This window comes from Odocoileus virginianus, chromosome 25, assembly GCF_023699985.2.
Source record: "Odocoileus virginianus isolate 20LAN1187 ecotype Illinois chromosome 25, Ovbor_1.2, whole genome shotgun sequence".
NCBI classification, from domain to species: Eukaryota; Metazoa; Chordata; class Mammalia; order Artiodactyla; family Cervidae; genus Odocoileus; species Odocoileus virginianus.
Window position 1 is genome coordinate 32,809,525 of NC_069698.1, and position 18,466 is coordinate 32,827,990.

Consider the following 18,466-nt stretch of genomic DNA (forward strand, 5'->3'; position numbering starts at 1 on the left):
CTATATAGCATACTCCGATTTTAAAAGCAAAAAGGAAACTGAAACCAAAAAATAAGGGTAGAAAAAAATGAAGTAAAAATGGTCTGCAAGTCAAAAATAAGTTGATATTCCAGGAAAGTACAGTTGGTTCCTAGAAGTAAGATCTGGTAGAGTGGACAACATTCTCAGTATTTTCAGGATATTTTCAGTAGCCTCAGTATTTCAAGTTCCTTTAAAGCAGGGACCAAGTCATGTTTTTATTTAAATCTCCAGAGTGTAGCCTAATAAATGGCACATGATAGGTGCCCCTTAAATGTTTTCTGATTTGATTTCATTCCCTTTGGAAATTGCAGTAATGAGTTTCCTAGAGGTGATCTTCAGTGTGTGGGAGTGCAGCCGTTTTAAAGTCTGGCCCAGATAGCTGTACCTTAGGAGAGAAAGCAAAGCTGTGTGGTGCTATTGCGACTTTTTCTTAGATAAATTGTGGGTTTAACTTTGGCTCCTAAGCCTCTACCTCCCACATTACTAGAATTCTGTTTGTGGTGCTGTCTAGGAATCCGAAGCCTTTAAAAGTTTCTCTGATATTCTAGCCAGCCAGCCTAGCATGGCTTTTTATAGACGGCTTTGGGGGAATTTTTGACTTTAAATGCATTTCTATAAGGAACATGGACTGCTGTTCTTTGAAGCAGTGCTCTTTAAGTATTTTTTTCTGGGTAGTGGAAGGAGCTTTTTATTTTCCTCCTCTGGTTATTTGTTTGTTCTAGTGAACATGTCTTTTACTCTTCTGGTTTGACAAAATAAACTTAAAACCTCTTTTCTTTTCAATTTTACCCTCTATTAAATCTGAATCCCTTGTAATTCTTCCAAGACCATTATTCTATAAGCATGTTTCATCTAAACCGTGTTGTTCCCTGTCACTCTTGCTTGTAGGGTCTTTTCCTGTCATTATGGTTTTGCTCATGAAGTATCCCTCATTTGAAAAATGTCCTCTTAGCCTCACTATTCTTGAAACTTTGTCCACTTTTCCCCTAATAGTCCCAAATCGTTATGAATCTCCCTAATTACCCCTGTAGCAGCTATTGTCTTTCCCCCCTTATTCTAGTCCCGATCTATTCTCAGTACCAGTTATGTTTTGTCTTGCTTACCGTTCTAAAGGCTCATTAATAGCAAGGATGGAGAAGGAAATGGCAACCCACTCCAGTGTTCTTGCCTGGAGAATCCCAGGGACGGGGGAGCCTGGTGGGCTGCCATCTGTGGGGTTGCACAGAGTCGGACACGACTGAAGTGACTTAGCAGCAGCAGCAGCAAGGAATTTCTTAATCTTTTATCTGTCCTTACAGTGCCTTTGCTTATGCTATTCCTTCTGCCTAGAATGATCATCTTCATCTCCAAGATAATCTTCTCTACAAATCCTTCAAGACTTAGCTCAGTTGGCATTTCTTCTAGGAAGTCTTTCTTAGCATGCAACATCTTTCCAAGTGTGTGTGGGGGTCCACAGTGCTTCTCTAGGACCTTGTGCATAAGTCTGTTACAGCACTTAGCACTTTTTTTTTTCATTTATTAGTTGGAGGCTAATTACTTTACAATATTGTAGTGGTTTTTGTCATACATTGACATGAATCAGCCATGGATTTACATGTATTCCCCATCCCAATCCACTTAGCACTTTATATTGTAATGGAGTATACATTTATTTGATTTTGTTGAGAGTTCCTTGAAGTGAGTAAATCTTATGTCATTTTTTCTCAACATTATTAATACCTAGCATAGTACTGAAAATGAGACATGCTCATCAAACATGTTGGGAATGAAGTTCGGACTTTTGTTTCCAAACTCCCAGAACTTGAATCCTTGTAGGTTCACCTACTGTGATTACAGCACCACTCATACAAGTTCCATGGAATATATTTGCACAGAGAAAATTCTGGAGGAAATAGTTTTGTATGATGTTTAGGCAGAATCATTCAGCATCGCATAAGGTTTTTGGACTCAAATCCCTATGAGGAAGGAAACCTTAACCCTGGGGACCTACGTATATTTGACTGTGTTGATCAGATAAAACTGCTTCTGCTCTTAAGAGCTTTATTTACCTGCACTGTCCAGGTTTCCCTGGCTTAGCCCAGTGTCCTAGCAGATGAATTTCTTGACCCACATTGCATTAAGCTCACATCCTACTGTCAAGTACTGATGTTTTATCTGTTATAATGAGAAGAGACAGAGGGGGAAAACACAAGTAATGTAAGCTTCAGCGACAAGAAGTTTGTCTCTGTTAAGGCCTGAAATAGCTGACTTAAGCCACTTAATCATGAAACCTTCAGGAAGCAGACACTCTGCTAAACTGGAGTTGTAGTGGCTGAGATTTTTCTTAACTTTCTCTATAATACAGGCACATTGAAAGAACATTGCAGTTCTTAGGAAATCGAGAAATGCAACATTTAACTTCTTTTGGACTTCTTTTCCTGTCACAAACATTGTTATCATTTCTTCCTTTAGTTTTCCTTGTCAGAGTATATTTCACTTCCATTATCCTAATGACTCATATCCAAAATATAAGACAACTGCATGTCAGTCTTCAAACCATTATGTCTAAAATGTATCTTGAATCTAACCAATTCTCCTTTTCTCACTGTCTCTGTTATCCAAAAGCACAGTCATTTCTTGCTAATATTGCTCTGTAAGCAAGATAAAGAGCTTATGTTGCTGTTTTAGTACTTTTACTGATTTCTGGTTTTACTTTATTCTCTAACCTTATTTTCTTTACAGTGTAGCCAGAATAATTTTCTTTAAACTCAGCATGTTGTCATTGTATTTAGAATGTTTATCTATTTCCTTTTGCCCTTAAAACTTCCATGACTCAAAGGCCCCCATTTTATCCCTGTCTACGTCATCTCTTGCCATTTCTCCCGTCTTATACTATAGTCTGTAGTTCGACCACACTAGAAGTCTTTGGGATTGAATTCATGCTTACTTCATGGGCTTTTCATTCTTCCACTTAATTCATTATGTTTCAACTGAAACGTTAGTTATCCCATACCCCATAATCTTAAGTTACCCTTACCCCATTTTATTCCTACAATGTATTATGATGATGTCACAGTTCATACGTGTAATTCTTTGGTTAATACCTTTTTCCATAGTTAACTGTAAACTTCATGGGGACAGGGACTGGCCACTTTGTTAACACTGAGTCCCAGTGCCTAGCCTACTGCCTGGCACATAGACACTTAATTAAAATTCAGTGGATGAATGAATATTCATGCATCTATGTTGAAATTATAGTATTTCTCTTTTAATAATATTTCACTTTGAGAAAGGTTTTAAATTAATCAGATATTGGAAAGGATGAAAATAGTCCTGTTTCCCACCAGTTGATTGAGCAGGAACTCAACCTATCCTGGTAACATTGTGTGATATTTTAGAGTACATTGTTATTCCTTTTACCCTTCCATTGGTTTATTAACTCATTTGTTTCATTAAATTATTGTGGGCTTATTATATGCTCGGTGTGGAAGAAATAGGAATACAAAAGGGAGATAACCCCCCTGCTCTTGAGATTCTTACAGTATAGCAGGGAATATAGGCTTGAAACAAAGTAATGAAGCTATAATTATGGGAAAGTGCTATTAAAATGAAAGTATAAGTTACTGACAGAGGCCCACTTATATAAAGCCTCATAGGTTGCATAAGGATAAATATTGGGCTTGTCTGTCAAATACCCAGTGGACATTCAGAGTACATTGTTGCATCTGTGGATTTAGAACTCAGAACATAAGTGAGATTTGTTTTTGTTAAGGTTTCAGTTTTATTTGGAGGATAATTGCTTTACAGTGCTGTGTTGGTTTCTGCCTCCAGCAGGGTGAATCAGCCATGAGTGTACATACATCCCCTCCTTCCCACCCCAGCCCCCATCCCACACAGGCTAGTGGACCAGCAGGGAAGGAACGGTGAGATGGATTGAGAGAGTAACATATATTACCATGTGTAAAATAGCTCGCTAGTGGGAAGCTGTTGTATAGCACAGGGAGCTCAACCCAGTGCTCTGTGATGACCCAAAGTGAGATTTTGATACTTGTCCTAACAACAACAACAAAAAACTTACAATAAATTTCTTAGCATAAACTGTAATGAGTGCTTTCTTCAGTAATTATTTGACTTATCTGGAGATTTGATTCTTTTCTTTTGGTAAACTCTGGAGGAGGAAGTGCTGTTGTTTGAAGCATGTATTACTTTAGAGTCAATAAAGTAAAATTAATGTATAACTTCAAATGAGAAGTAAATAAGAAATTCATCTTAGTCTAGACTCACTGATTTACATTAGATATACAATTGATTCTTTTCTCATGAAGCACAAGCAGGAGAACCAGAATATCTAGAGCAGCCATCAAGAAGTGATTTCTCAAAGCACTTGAAAGAAGAAACCATTCGAATAATTACCAAGGCATCACATGAGCATGAAGATAAAAGTCCTGAAACAGTTTTGCAGTCGGTAAGAATTTTTCTTTTAGCTCTCTGAGCATACCCATCCACCTTCACGAGGTTTCTTAGCTGTGTAAGGAGAGTGACCTGTCTGGGAGTCGAGAGAGACCTGGCCAAGGGACGCCTCTGCCGTGAACATGAGTGGTTGCAGGTGTCACCTAACTGCCCAGGTTGTAATTTCCTCAGCTATACCTTTTTAAATGCTTCTTTTAAAAAAAAATAGTTTTTATCTTCCTGTTAGAGAATTATGAAAAATTATAATCATAGGCCAAACTGGCCATTTGATTTGGAACTTCAAAAGAGAAGTACAGAGTTTAACATTATTTTTCTTTCCCCTCAACCTCCCTCCCACCCTGCCTTCTGTATTTAGTCTTACGTTAGGATAGTTGGGAATATAGGATATAATTTTCATTGCTCCATGGACTATGTTTAACAAAATTCCAGATAGTCTAGGTTAGAGTAATATTAGCAGGATAAATATGATATTATAAAACAGTTTATGCATATTTCAAGTGCCCTGTGTCAAATTGTCATTATTAACCTCCTTTAGTATAATTTTCAAGTATTTAGCTGTGTCTTTTAATAACAGTAAGTTGAACATAATAGTATTGTATTATGTTTCAGTGAATATGATATTCTGAGAGATGTTTCAAGGATTTCATACTATAGAACCATTCAGTTGCTATAGGTATTTAGTTTTCACTAGTACGCACAAACAGCTCTAGTCTAGATTTCACAGTGGCTAATTCTAGGATTGAGGATGCCCACCCAGAGAACGGAAGAGAAGAGGACCTTTCAACACAGAATCTCTGCTCATGGAGCTTAATCTCAACAGTAACCCTCTAATAACAGTGTGGCCTTTAATATTATAAGGCCATATTGACCAAAATGTTCAATTAATAGGATAGTCTTTTAATTATATCTTGCTGAGCAAAGTGATATTGATAAATTATTTTTTAATTTAGTTTCCTTTTTGAAAAAGTTTTATTACATATCTTCTTACCATGAAAAAAGTATTAATATAGCTTTTTATTATTATTCCAAATTCTGCAAATACCCTAGAGACTATAAAAAACTTGAGGAACTGCTCATTCTAAAGCACTTCCTGGAAAATGTTTTTTTGAGTAGATCTGAGTGAATGATAGAAGAGGACACCTTAGGAAGGAAGAAAAAGCACAGAAGTAAATTCAAGGGAGAAATATTTTTGCCTGATTTAAAAACATCTTTTGCTAGGGCTTTTGCTAGTTAGGATTTTTATTTGTTAGAGTCTGCATTATGGTTGGTAAGTTTCATCCTTTTAACTGATATCAAAAAGGTGGAAACATTACTTCGCTTAATGTAGAATCATGGTGGTGGGATTTTTTTGTTTTTTTTTTAGTTTGGCTAATCAGGTGCAGTTTAAATTTATAGAAATTAGCTCTTAAATTTAGATAGTTTATTCATGTGGTTATTATCTTACAAGGTAGCAGCCTACTGCTTCACCTTTAGTTGAAAAAGAATGGCATTGAGAAAATAGATTAGCTAGCATAAATATTTTTCAATTTGGTTTATCTTCTGTAGTAAAAAAACCAATAGCTGGTCCCACTGTCTGTATAAATCCTGCACCATGTCTAAGAGTATGTTGATCATGACTGTATGACCAGTGTTTCTTGGTCTCATGGTCAGTTGTTTAGGATCATTAAAATTACTGGGTTTTCTCATTTAAAGGTATGCCTTAGAAACTAAGGGCAGCAGAGGATGAGATGGTTGGATAGCATCACCGATTTGGTGGACTCGGTGAGATGCTGAAGGACTGGGAAGCCTGGGCATGCTGCAGTCCTTGGGGTAGCAAAGACTGAGGCATGACTTAGTGACTGAATAACAGCAAAGAAAGTAAATTGCAAAGAGTCTTTAGTTTTGGGGGTTAAATAGTCCTGGGGTTTTGAATATTAGTTTTATTTCCTGCAAGCTATGCAAACTTGAATAAGTTGCTTAATTTTTCTAAACTAAGTTTTTTAAAAATATAAAATGGAGGTGATTATAGGATGAATTAAGATCATTTTTTAAGTGCCTGGCATATAGTGTAGACCTTAAGTACCTCTTTATTTCCTTCTGTTACTTAAATCCTAACCATTTCACAAATATACAGTATATAAAGTTTTGACATTAGTGTTAAGAAAAATTTCCTGAGAAGCTTAGAATCACAGAAGCCATAGAGAGATACTCTCCAGATGTTTAGACAGCTTGCATTTTAGAAGAGAATCTCTAATTTTAAATGAAATATTTTAGAAAATTTAAAAATACAAAAAGTAGACTCTCAGAATCATGCATAGTTCCGCTACCCAAAGTTAATCACTTAATAAGTTAGTGTGTTTTCGTTCATTCTTATTTTTACATACAGATTGGTGATTTATTTTTGTAGTTGATTTACTACTGAATATACAATTTTACGTTTTAATGTTTCTGTCACTAAACAACTTTCCTCCTGTTGCAGATTATTTGTAAAAAATGTTTAATGACTTAATAATAATTCATTGAGTGATCAAATTCTTGTTTACTTACTCATTCCCTTCTTATATATTTATTTCTACTTTTACATGATTTTAAAACGACTGCTAAAAAATGAAAATTCTTCTATATTTTTGGTTATTTCTTTAGATTTCCATAGTGGAGTTATTAGGTTAAAAGCTGTGAGCATATTGAAGAATCCAAAGGGGTTGAAAATATGTAACTTTCTAATCACCCTTTAATGGGACCACTTTTTTTTTTTAACAAATTGGGTATTTAATAGATTTCAGGCAATTAATTAAAATCTTTGTGATCTAATTATTTTGCAGCTTATTAACTGAGGAATTTATTTTTAACCTCCTTTAAGTTCAGCCTTTATTAAGGTGTTCATAGAGGATGTGACCGTAAAAGGAAAAGATATCCTTAGGCATGCGTGCTCGGTCTCTTCAGCTGTGTCCAACTCTTTGCGAGCCTATGGGCTGTGGTCCACCAGGCTCCTGTCCATGGGATTCTCCAAACAGAACACTGGAGTGAGTTGCCATACCCTCCTCCAGGGGATCTTCCTGATCTAGGGATTGAACCCAGGTTTCCTGGGGCTCCTGCATTGCAGGCAGATTCTTCACTCCTGAGCCACTGGGGAAGCTCCTGAATATCCTTGTACTTTATTTCAGTGAACCTTAAAATTCTTTATATGAAAGATTTTATGGTAATTTAAGGTATCTAAGCTTCATGAGAAATACTACAGAATGTGTGCCGAAAGCTGCTTCCTTTTCAACTTTCACCCAAATAATTAATAATATGCTGTTTAAACTGTTTTTCTGGTAACTGGAAAGGTTTACAAAACATTTGTTTTTCCTAAATGCAGTTATTTTTTCCAAAGGAAATACGTTGCTATGTAGAGATCAGTATTCTAAGGAGTGCATTTCCTAGTTGATACTTTCCTTAAATTTATATTTATTATTTTCAATATATTATTGGTTTGAATTGGTTTGTTTGTGAGAAAATTTTCACCAAAAGTCCAGACAAATTTCTTAGTTTACCTGCTTATATTTCACTCTTGTGACTGGAAACCTAGGACAATATTTTCTCTCTTGATTATTTTTTTATTATTTTTTCTCTCTCTCAATAAATTCTTAATTAAATGTCATGGGCCAAGCTTATCTCTGTAGGCTATGCGTTAGTATATTGAGTTAAGATTATTCAAATATAAGCAATTCCAAGAAGCATCATAGTATAATGTTTATAATTTCTATCATTTATAGAACGGCAATTAATGTATCAGATTTCAGGTTAGCTGAATACTCTCTCCTGATCATGACAACCAGGCAGGCTGGTTATATCCTCCTGAAAAGTCAAAGACTCAAACAAAGCAAAAGTAACCTTTCCTGAAAATGTCGTGGTTAAAAATAGCATTTCATTTTAAAAAATAGTCCAGTCTTGGCCACTGTTATTGTTTTATTAATTAAACTTTTTCTGCATATATACTTTGAAAAAGTCAGAAAATCTTCACGATACTAAAATTTACCCGTATTTTAAACTGCAGTAAGACCACTCCGTTTTCATTAATATTTTCTGTTTATTTGGTGTCAAAACTAAGTTGATTTTTGCGTAGGAAAACTTTAAAGGTGCAATTTGAAATTAGTTAAGCAGTCTGCTTTCAAGCACCGTTAGTATTCTTGAAATTTGTTTGCAGATAAATAGTGAATATGGTAGTCATCTATTCAGTAAAAAAGGATCCTTGTGAAATCTGAACAGTATTTTGAATGAACCATATTAGTGTCTTTCAGTGAACTTTCTGGATTTTACACTGGCTTCCACTCCATTGGTTTAATGAAGTATATAGAATTTAACAAAAAAACAAATCTGAGTTGTTAAAATTGATATCACTTTCTAGTAGCATTTCCAAAAACAAGAATTCATTGAGAACTCATGGTGTAAATATATTATACCAGGTGCTAGGCACCTGAGTTAGGCACAAGAGATTATGGATATTAAGTGGCAATATAATTAGTTATTAGAAAGGATAGATGGTAAATCATGAGAAGGAAAACTTACATATTGTCCTGGGGTTGGAGGAGGTCATATCTTATTTTGATGAAAATAGCAAAAAAACCTGTATAGAGTTATTAGAATTAAAAATAAATAAATCTTTCATCAATAAAGACAGCAGTAGGATATACAACTTGAGTATTAATTGTTTCTACAAATTTGGAATCCAAGGTGCTCTGTGAGAAAAAAAAAAAACACTTTTAAATTTAATTTAATATTAGATGCAAAGCAAAAGCTAGAGATCTTGTGTTGTTACTGAATTAATGCATTTGCTTTGATGTTCAACTTTAGATGGTTTTATTTTCTACTAAACAAATACAGGTGTTTTAAAAGGATCAAGAGTCTATGCACTTAAACTGAGGGCTTCCATTGTTCTCTTTTCTAATGTTCACACTAATGATTTTTTTCTGCAGAAACCTGAAAATACCACAAGCCAGCCACCTTCTAACCAGCAAGTTGTAGAGGTGGAGATTCCTCATGTAGGGAAATTTATGATTGAGTCAAAGGAGGGGGGTTATGATGATGAGGTACCTTTATTGTAGCCCTTGGCACTATTTCCACTTGTTTTTTTGCTATTTCAATGCAAGTGCTTTGGGCATGCCTGCACCCTCACACTGTGTCTCTTGCCGCATAACATACAGCTTTGCCACCCACAGTCTGAAATTACCTTACCAATTGCTAACAGTATTAAATACTTTGAATTTCAAGTGAAAATGTAACTAGAAAGCTTATGAATTTGCAAAAGAATAGCTTTGTATTGCAAGAGTTAGTTCCTTTGTTCACACACAGAATTTGTTTACTCTCAGGTTGGTAAGTTTTAATTAAGTTTGTTAAATTAAATAGCAAAAATTTTTTGAGCACTTAAAACTTTTATTCTCCTTTCCTGTTTTGCTTGAAGTATCAATTATACTTTGCCCACTATTTCCTACCAGGAGATCCTGCAGTCTGATGTGGTGTATATTAGTAAATAGATAGGCTTCCCTGGAGGGTCAGTTGGGCAAGAATTCGCTGGCAGTGCAGGAGACTGCCTGCAATATGGCAGACTGGGGTTGGTTTGGTTTTGTTTTTTCCCAACCTCTGTGTGACTGAACTGAATAATTCATCAGCATTGCTAAATACCTATCAGTATTTTGTACACTGGGCACCTCATCTTATCTCTTCTTATCACTCCACTGTTAATTTTCATCTACTTAGTTTTCTAACATTATGGAGTCACTTTTGCTTCATATGGTTCTTGGGAATCCAGGTGAAAATTGCTGTTGTCTTGATCCCATCAGATTTTTCCCCCCCTTTACCACTTTTTTCTTAACACTCTTCAATTTTGATATTTTCCGTATTTGAGAGAAGCCAGTAAAGCTGTTTCTGAATAGTAACAACAGAGAAGACAGATCCTGAATTCTATCATTTGTTAGTTACTACTGGCATGGATGAGAACTGAATGTATATTAATTTTTTTCCAAGTAACTTTTTTCAGACTGTCTTCAAGGTTATAATTAAACTCTTGTATGAGTGTCTTCACTTTCATGCGTTAATCACCAAAAATCAGAGGTGTCATAAAGACATTACTGTTACTGTGCCACTGTAAGAAAGCATGGGCCATAAAGAGACTGAGAAGTAGATTTGTGAGTTAGGAACTGATCAGAAGGATTTTCTGAAGCAGATAGTTAGATACATTGCAACTATCTGTGTGTGATCCAAAATATGCTATGGGCAGTACTTCTAGTGAATCAGAGGTAATGGATGCAGTCTCTTGATTGCTCCAATATTATAGCTTCATAGTGTCTTGAGATTTTCATTTTTCAGATATTTTAAAATATAAGCATTTAAGAATACAGCCATTCCTCAGTATCCAGGGGGATTGGTTCCAGGACCCTCCCTGACCCCAGCAGATACCAAAATCTGCAGATGCTCAAATCCATTATACAAAATAAATTATTGTGAGAACAAAGAAATACTTAAATATTTAATATTTAATAGCAGTACATTTTTCTATTTAACCATTTCTATGTTGGTGGTACTTGAAGATTATGGAAACTGGCATGTTGTATTAAAAATGTTTTTTAAAATGTTAATTTGTTGATCAAGCATCTTAGTGCTTGTTTTAGGGTAAGCCTTCTGGCATTTACAAAAATAGAATTGTGATTAATTATTTAACACTTATCATTTGTGCAACTGCTTATGCTATTGGCAGAGTTTTGTGTTTTGTGTGTGTGTGTGTGTTTTAATTCATTGGAGTGATAGTTCAGCAGTGCATGTGCCTTGTAACTCTTAAAAATAAGTTATATGGATACAGGGCTGCTGCTTAGATGTTTAGATTGTATGGTTGTACAAGCAGGGGTACCTGGCCTGCTGGCAGAGTGGAGCTGGAATTTAGCCTATGCTGAGCTCACCAAGCCTTAAAGAAGAAGCATGTTTTTAAATAAAAAGAACATTGATTTTTCTGAATGGTTCTCTTACAGAGCAGCACATTTTTCTAAATTGTCAAGAAGGCGGTGCCTTTTAAAAAATTCTTCAGCTCAGACGGGATGCCTTTTTGCACTTTGCACAAAGGCACCATGCCAGCTAGCTGTGGCCCTGTATGGAAGATTTTGAGAGATACTTACATGCATATCAGATCACATTTGCTACCCAAAAAAAGTGCAATGTTTGATTTATAGTAAAAATCAAAGGACTTTCAACTTGCATGTAAAGGAATTATTTTGTTTTTGTGATTTTTTTTTTTTCTCTATGATAACCATTCAAAAGTTCTTACTTTAAATCCCTTATGGCAGATCATGATGACACCGAACATGCAAGGTATTATCATGGCCATAGGTAAATCCCGGAGTGTGTATGACAGGTGTGGCCCTGAAGCAGGGTTCTTTAAGGTACAATGAACATTTTCATTTTATTTATTTTTTTTAAGTGAACTTCTTAAAATGTTGCATTTCCTTGAATTAAATTTGTTTTCCTATGTAATTTCTCTCTTCATAGCTTAGCCATGACCACCTGATGTTCTGGGGGTTTCTTTTATACGTGAATCTAAGACTGATTATTTTTTTAATTCAGATACTTCAACAAAAACAAAGCATTTTACCCAAGTTACCCTAATAGTACACCTCTGGTTTGTTAGCAGGAGTTTGAATTGTATATATATTTAAAGCAAATACAGGGTATTGTTGAGCAAAAGTAGGAACTGAGTATCTGCCTCTGGTAAATTTTTTTTTTCCTCTGATAATATTATTAGTTAGTATGGCTTTGATTTTATTATCATTTCATACTAAATTGCTTTCTTCATTTAGTTGTTTCTAAAATAATTCATTCATTATTTTATGTTTCTTAATTATGGTCCTCATAATTAATTTTAATATCGTAGTTACTTCAAAACATGCGACCATCAAGCTGATGCATTATTCTGTGACTAGGTCTTTCTTCTCTCTTATGCCAGATGTTAACAATGTTTTGATAACAGTATTATTTGTTATTATATATTTGAAAGATGAAAACACTCCATTTGGTTTTCACTTTCTTTAGTGAAAGTAGCTCACTTGTGTCCAACTCTTTGCAACCCCATGGACTATACCATCCATGGAATTCTCCATGCCAGAATACTTGAATGGGTAGCCTATCCCTTCTCCGGGGGGTCTTCCCACACCAGGGATCGAACCCAGGTCTCCCACACTGCAGACAAGTTCTTTACCAGCTGAGCCACAAGGGAGGCCAAGGACACTGGAGTGGGTAGCCGAGCCCTCCTCCAGCAGACCTTCCTGGGGGTCTCATGCATTGCAGGCGGATTCTTAACCGACTGAGCTATCAGCAAAGCCCAACTTGAGGTTAACCAAAAATAATCACTTTTTTTCACTCCTCCCTCCCCTTTAGTGTTTGTTATTTACAAAAAAACAAACACAAAAACAAAAAACAAACTTTATTGTGGTGTAGTTCACGTCAACAAGCCATGTAAGTTATATGTTCCCTTTCTTGACATTTACTATTTAAAAATTTCCCTTTTCTATACTCTACCACCTTTCAACTCAATCTTTAAGAAATTTCTTTTTAGTATTTCTTTCAGTATATAGTACAAACAAAGGCCTTGTTAATAGTAGACTTAGATCAGTAAACACGTTAGACTGGTTAGAATTAGAGTGACCAAGCATCCTGGTATGCCTGGGACGGAAGGATTTCCTGGGATACAGGACTTTAGATGCTAAACAACTAAATTTATGGCACACTAATCCCAAAATGAGTTGTTCACTCTGTTAAGATCCCATGAGAGAGTTTGAAAACTACTTTACCATAAAAAGAAAGAGAAACAACTTTTATATTTAAAAATTCTAGCCTTATCCCCAGGTAACCTACATTTCTTTTCTTAAAAATCACTAAATACATGTCTTCTAAAGTGTTCATCTACTTTGTGGAAGAGTTACCTGTCATTTACACTACCATTGTCATTTTTGGTCAAGTTTGGGTATTTTTATATTGAACTGGAAGCTTCACTTTTATTAATACATGGATACTTTCAAAGAGCCAACTAATAATACATACTATAAACAACGGTAATCACACCATATCCCCCCCACCCCCAATCAGTGATAACACTTTTCAATTATTGCATCAAATCCTTCTGGTTTTAATTCTTTAAGAAGGATGCCTGTGATTTTGTGATTCTTAGTTTACCTATTTCCTGTTGAATTCCCGACCATGGAATGTGATTGACAAGCTCTCTTTATTCTCCTGCCTCATATACACACATTAAGACAAACAATTTTTATCCCTACATCAACACACAGAATTTTTGTCATTGGATTAAATCGGAATTCTCAGCTTGTGCTGTTACTTTTTGTGTGCTACTTAGGGTTGAACTGAGTCATAAACATTATTATTGTACTTTTCCCCCCTCAGATTTCATTTTCTTTGGAATTAGTCAGTTTTTTTGTTGTTTGCCTAGTTTTTTGCTCTGTTCTTCGTTAGTGTTTTTGTGTGTTTCTGTTGTTGCTGTTGTTTTGTGTTTTTTGTAGAAGTCTGTTCTGGAGCCTTATGACCTGCTCCAGTCTGCATTGGTTTTCTTCTCTTCTTCATATGTAACTAGTATCTTGAGATCTTCTTTCGCTGTCACTTTCAGGATGGCCTTTGCATCTTGCTCTTTGTGTATTTTCTGTATCTCATATATTTGTTTTTAAATTTACCTGCTGATTCTGATGCAGCAGAAAATCTCTAAAGTTTATTATTTCTCTACATTTCCATCTATCTGTAATTGAGGAATATGTATGTTTTCTATACATACATAATATAGGGATATGTTTATATTTAATATATATATACACAAATATATATATAAATGTAGGGATATATAAATATATATATATAACTTATATTTCTATAATATATAAATATATAAAATATAGGAATATGTTTATAATTAGTGTATATTTTTGGTATAGGTAAATGATTAGCATTTTGAAAATTCTGGCTGATAATATAAAATTTGAGAGAACATGTCCTATAAATAACAAAAATAACATAATACAAAATGCAGCCATTCAGTAATAATAGTGGTGTCTCAAATAAAACTAATAATAACTGTCTCTCCTGCTGCCCTGTTCTAACTACTTCTAACATTTGTATAGCCTTTCTGATATTTTTATTTTGTTTATAAAGACATTCGTAGAGAATTTTTTAACTTTCACTATTCATATTATTTTATAATTATTTATATTTTATAACTCAGAAACATATTGTGAGTATTCTTAGGCCAATATATCTACCACATTGTCTATACCACCTGCATTTAGTATTCTGTGGTATAGATGTGCTCTCATTTATTATATATTACCCTCTCTTTGGACATATGACATATATTTTTTCCCCATCTGCCATTTCTGTTTGAATTTAGTCTATGGTACCTTTTTCTATAAAGCAGTTTTTAAAATACTGTGGTATCTATACTATCTTTCCTCTCTTTTCTGGAGTTTCATTGCTATGCAAAAAGTCATCTTCAAGAAAGGTATTATAAATTTTCTATAATTTTTCTTAAAACATTGTTCTTAATTTTTATTTTATAAATTCAAAAATACCCTATTTACATTTAACTGTAGCATTGTATTTGGGCTTTCTGCATTCTATATTAAATAAAAAATTGCTATATGTTTTTATTTGGGGGCTGTCTTCCCAGGTTTGCAGTTATACTTGTTAAGTTCCTTTACTGTCCTGTTTTCTTTAGCTCTAGTGTAATTTACATAAGAATTAACTGTTCCTTAAGAGTAAACTAGAACTCACTTATAATATAACCATATAAGCTCGGCCTCTTTTTTTTGGCTGTAGATCTTTTGACAGAGTTTTTGATTCCCTTTACAACAGTTGATCTGTTTAACTGTTCTGTACATTCTTGACATTTGATTCTAATCATTACTGACATTCAGTATTAAATCACAAAATATGTATATATAGCACAGAATCTAACATATGACGATTGCGTCTGTCTTCCTATGTTCCCTAAATCAGATATAGTATAGTATAAATTTTCTTTCTTTATAATGCTTGGTTTATGATAAATTAAGGTAAAGGTTTTTTGTTGGTTTTTTTTTCTTTTTTAATATTTATTCTGTCCTATCACAGTACTAAAGAAAAATCTTTGTTGGATTTATTTTATATTAGCTTTTTTGCTGTGAGAAGATGTTTTTCAACTCTGTGCATATTTAAGTACTTCTAAATATAGATTTCCTTATGCATTATAATTAAAACAATTTTTTAAATGTTATATATATGTTTGCTAGTTGAAAAACCATATGATGAAAATGTTAGCTTTGTTACTGATAAAAAGATCAGTTGGTCAGTGAAACTTACATCTCGCTGGGTTAAGTGTCCTCGGTAAGGCTTAACTTCTGAATTAGGAAGGGTTAGCAATCTGGTCAGTCACAGTTACTATTTCAACCACAGGCCCTCCCACATTGGGGTCTGCCTCTATAAACCGAATACTAAAGAGTTAATATGCAGGCAGACACTTAAGACATTCAGGTAAGTCCTCCCAAGATGACTTTGTTATGATTGGTTTTCACTGTTAACAGCAAGTCCCCAAATCATAGTGGCTTAAAGACAGAAATTTCTGTCATGTAAAAACAAAATCCAGAGAAAGGCAATACAAGGCTACTATGATAAGCAAAAAAAAATAAAAGCTAGAAGGAAAGGAAAGGAATAATACTCTCAAAGTACTAGTTACTCATATGTGTATGTATGGTAGTAGGAGTGGGAGGGGTCATATCATAATTAAAATTGTTGGATTAGTATTATTTTTTTCATTTTCAGATATTTTAAATTTTCTTTTATGTATTTTTTTATACCTATTAAAGTGCCCTTAGGATTTTAGTGAAGCAATAGCACTACTATATTATGAAACTTTTTTCCTTGCTTCATAACAGTTATTTCATTGCCTCATAACAGCTGTTCCCAGTTTATATAACTTTATCAGTTTGCTTTTTCTTTTTAAATTCCTGTTATTATTACTTCTCTGTTTATTAAGTAGTTATGAAAATATATTTACTAAACTATAAAACTTGCTGAAAAGTACACAGTTCATGAGTTTACAGCTCAGTAAATTATCACAGAGTACACATATTCATGTAACTACCTATCAGGTCAAGACATAGAACATTATAATACTCCAGAAACTACCCTTGTTTATCCTTCCTGTGAACTACACTCTTCCCCCATCCAAAAGTAGATGTTATCTGAACTCCTGACAAAGTAAGTTTTCTTGTTGAACTTTATATACCTTGAGTCTTTTACTGTAGATCCTTTGTATCTGGCTGCTTTTACTCAAGAATATGTTTGGAGCTTCATATGTATTATTGGATATAGTTAGAATTTGTTTATTTTCTTAATGGTATTTCATTGAATAACTACACTATTTTTGTCCCATTCTGTTGATGGGCATATTCAAAAGGTATTTATTATGTGCTTATATCAAAGTATTTATATCAAGGTACTAGTGAATATAGCTGGGGAAATGATGGACTAAGTTTCTACCTTAATGAAGCTTATTTTTCTAGGAGAAAGTAAATACTGATTGGGGTTAAAATCAGTATGATAAAGTAGCATTTTGACATGGAAGAAGAACATATAATGGAAGAAAATCAAAAAAGTTATCCAGAGGACTTCTTAGAGAAAGTGATGTTTAAACTAGTAAAATACACATATATCAAAACATAGAGTGTAAACATTTCTCTTTCACTTTTTTTTTCTTTTTAATTTATTTTTTTATTGAAGGATAATTGCTTTACAGAATTTTGTTGTTTTCTGTCAGACCTCAACATGAATCAGCCATAGGTATACATACATCATCTCCCTCCCCATCCCACTCCTCTCAGTTGATACAGAGCCCCTGTTTGAGTTTCCTGAGACATAGAGCAGATTACCGTTGGCTATCGATTTTATATATGGTAATGTAGGTTTCCATACTGTTACTGTTTTCATACATCTCACCTTCTCCTCCTCTCTCCCCATGTCCATGAATCTATTCTCTATGTCTGTTTCTCCATTAATGCCCTGTAAATAAATTCTTCAGTACCATTTTTTTAGATTCTGTATATGTGCATTAGAATACAGTTATTTATCTTTCTCTTTCTGACTCACTTCACTCAGTATAATAGGTTCTAGGTTCATCCACCTCATCAGAACTGACTCAAATGCTGAGTAATATTCCATTGTGTATATGTACCACCTCTTTTTTATCCAGGTCATCTGTCGATGGACATCTAGGTTGCTTCCATGTTCTAACTATTGTAGATAGTGCTACAGTGAACAATGGGATACATGTGTCTTTTTCAATTTTGGTTTCCTTAGGGTATATGCCTAGGAGTAGGATTGCTGGGTCATATGGTGGTTTTATTCCTAGTTTTTTAAGGAATCTCCATACTGTCTTCCATAGTGGCTGTATCAATTTACATTCCCACCAATGGTGCAGGAGCATTCCCTTTTCTTCACACCCTCTCCAGCATTTATTGTTTGTAGATTTTTTGATGATGGCCATTCTGACTGGTGTGAGGTGATATCTCATTGTGGTTTTGATTTACATTTCTAATTTCTAATTTACATATTTCATTTTACATATTTCATTCTTTTATATGTAGCTATTCCGTTTCCCCAGCCCCATTTATTGAAGAGGCTGTATTTGCTCCATTGAATAGTCTTGCCTCCTTTGTCAAAAATAAGGCACCCATAGGTGCATGGGTTTATTTATGGGCTTTCTCTCTTGTTCCTTTGGTCTATATTTCTGGTTTTGTGCCAGTACCATACTGTCTTGATGACTGTAGCTTTGTAGTATAGTCTGAAATCAGGCATGTTGATTCCTTCCAGCTCCATTCTTCTTTCTCAAGACTGCTTTGGCTGTTCAGGGTCGTTTGTGTTTCCATATGAATTGTGAAATTTTTTGTGCTAATTCTGGGGAAAATGCCATTGGTAATTTGATAGGGATCACATTGAATCTGTAGATTGCATTCGGTAG

At 34.4% G+C, this 18,466-nt stretch overlaps 1 protein-coding gene across 9 annotated transcripts in view; it reads left to right on the forward strand.

Moving 5' to 3' along the window:
• USP25 (ubiquitin specific peptidase 25) overlaps positions 1–18,466 on the forward strand; it is a 153,995-nt gene that overhangs the window by 103,037 nt on the left and 32,492 nt on the right. For 5 of the 9 annotated variants that reach the window (XM_070455092.1, XM_020874611.2, XM_020874613.2 and 2 more), the window contains 3 exons: positions 4,326–4,465; positions 9,405–9,518; positions 11,763–11,858. In XM_070455092.1, coding sequence (XP_070311193.1) covers positions 4,326–4,465; positions 9,405–9,518; positions 11,763–11,858 — 350 coding nt within the window. The remainder of the gene's footprint in view (positions 1–4,325; positions 4,466–9,404; positions 9,519–11,762; positions 11,859–18,466) is intronic. The other 4 variants (XM_070455089.1, XM_020874614.2, XM_020874615.2 and 1 more) reach the window with 2 other exon arrangements.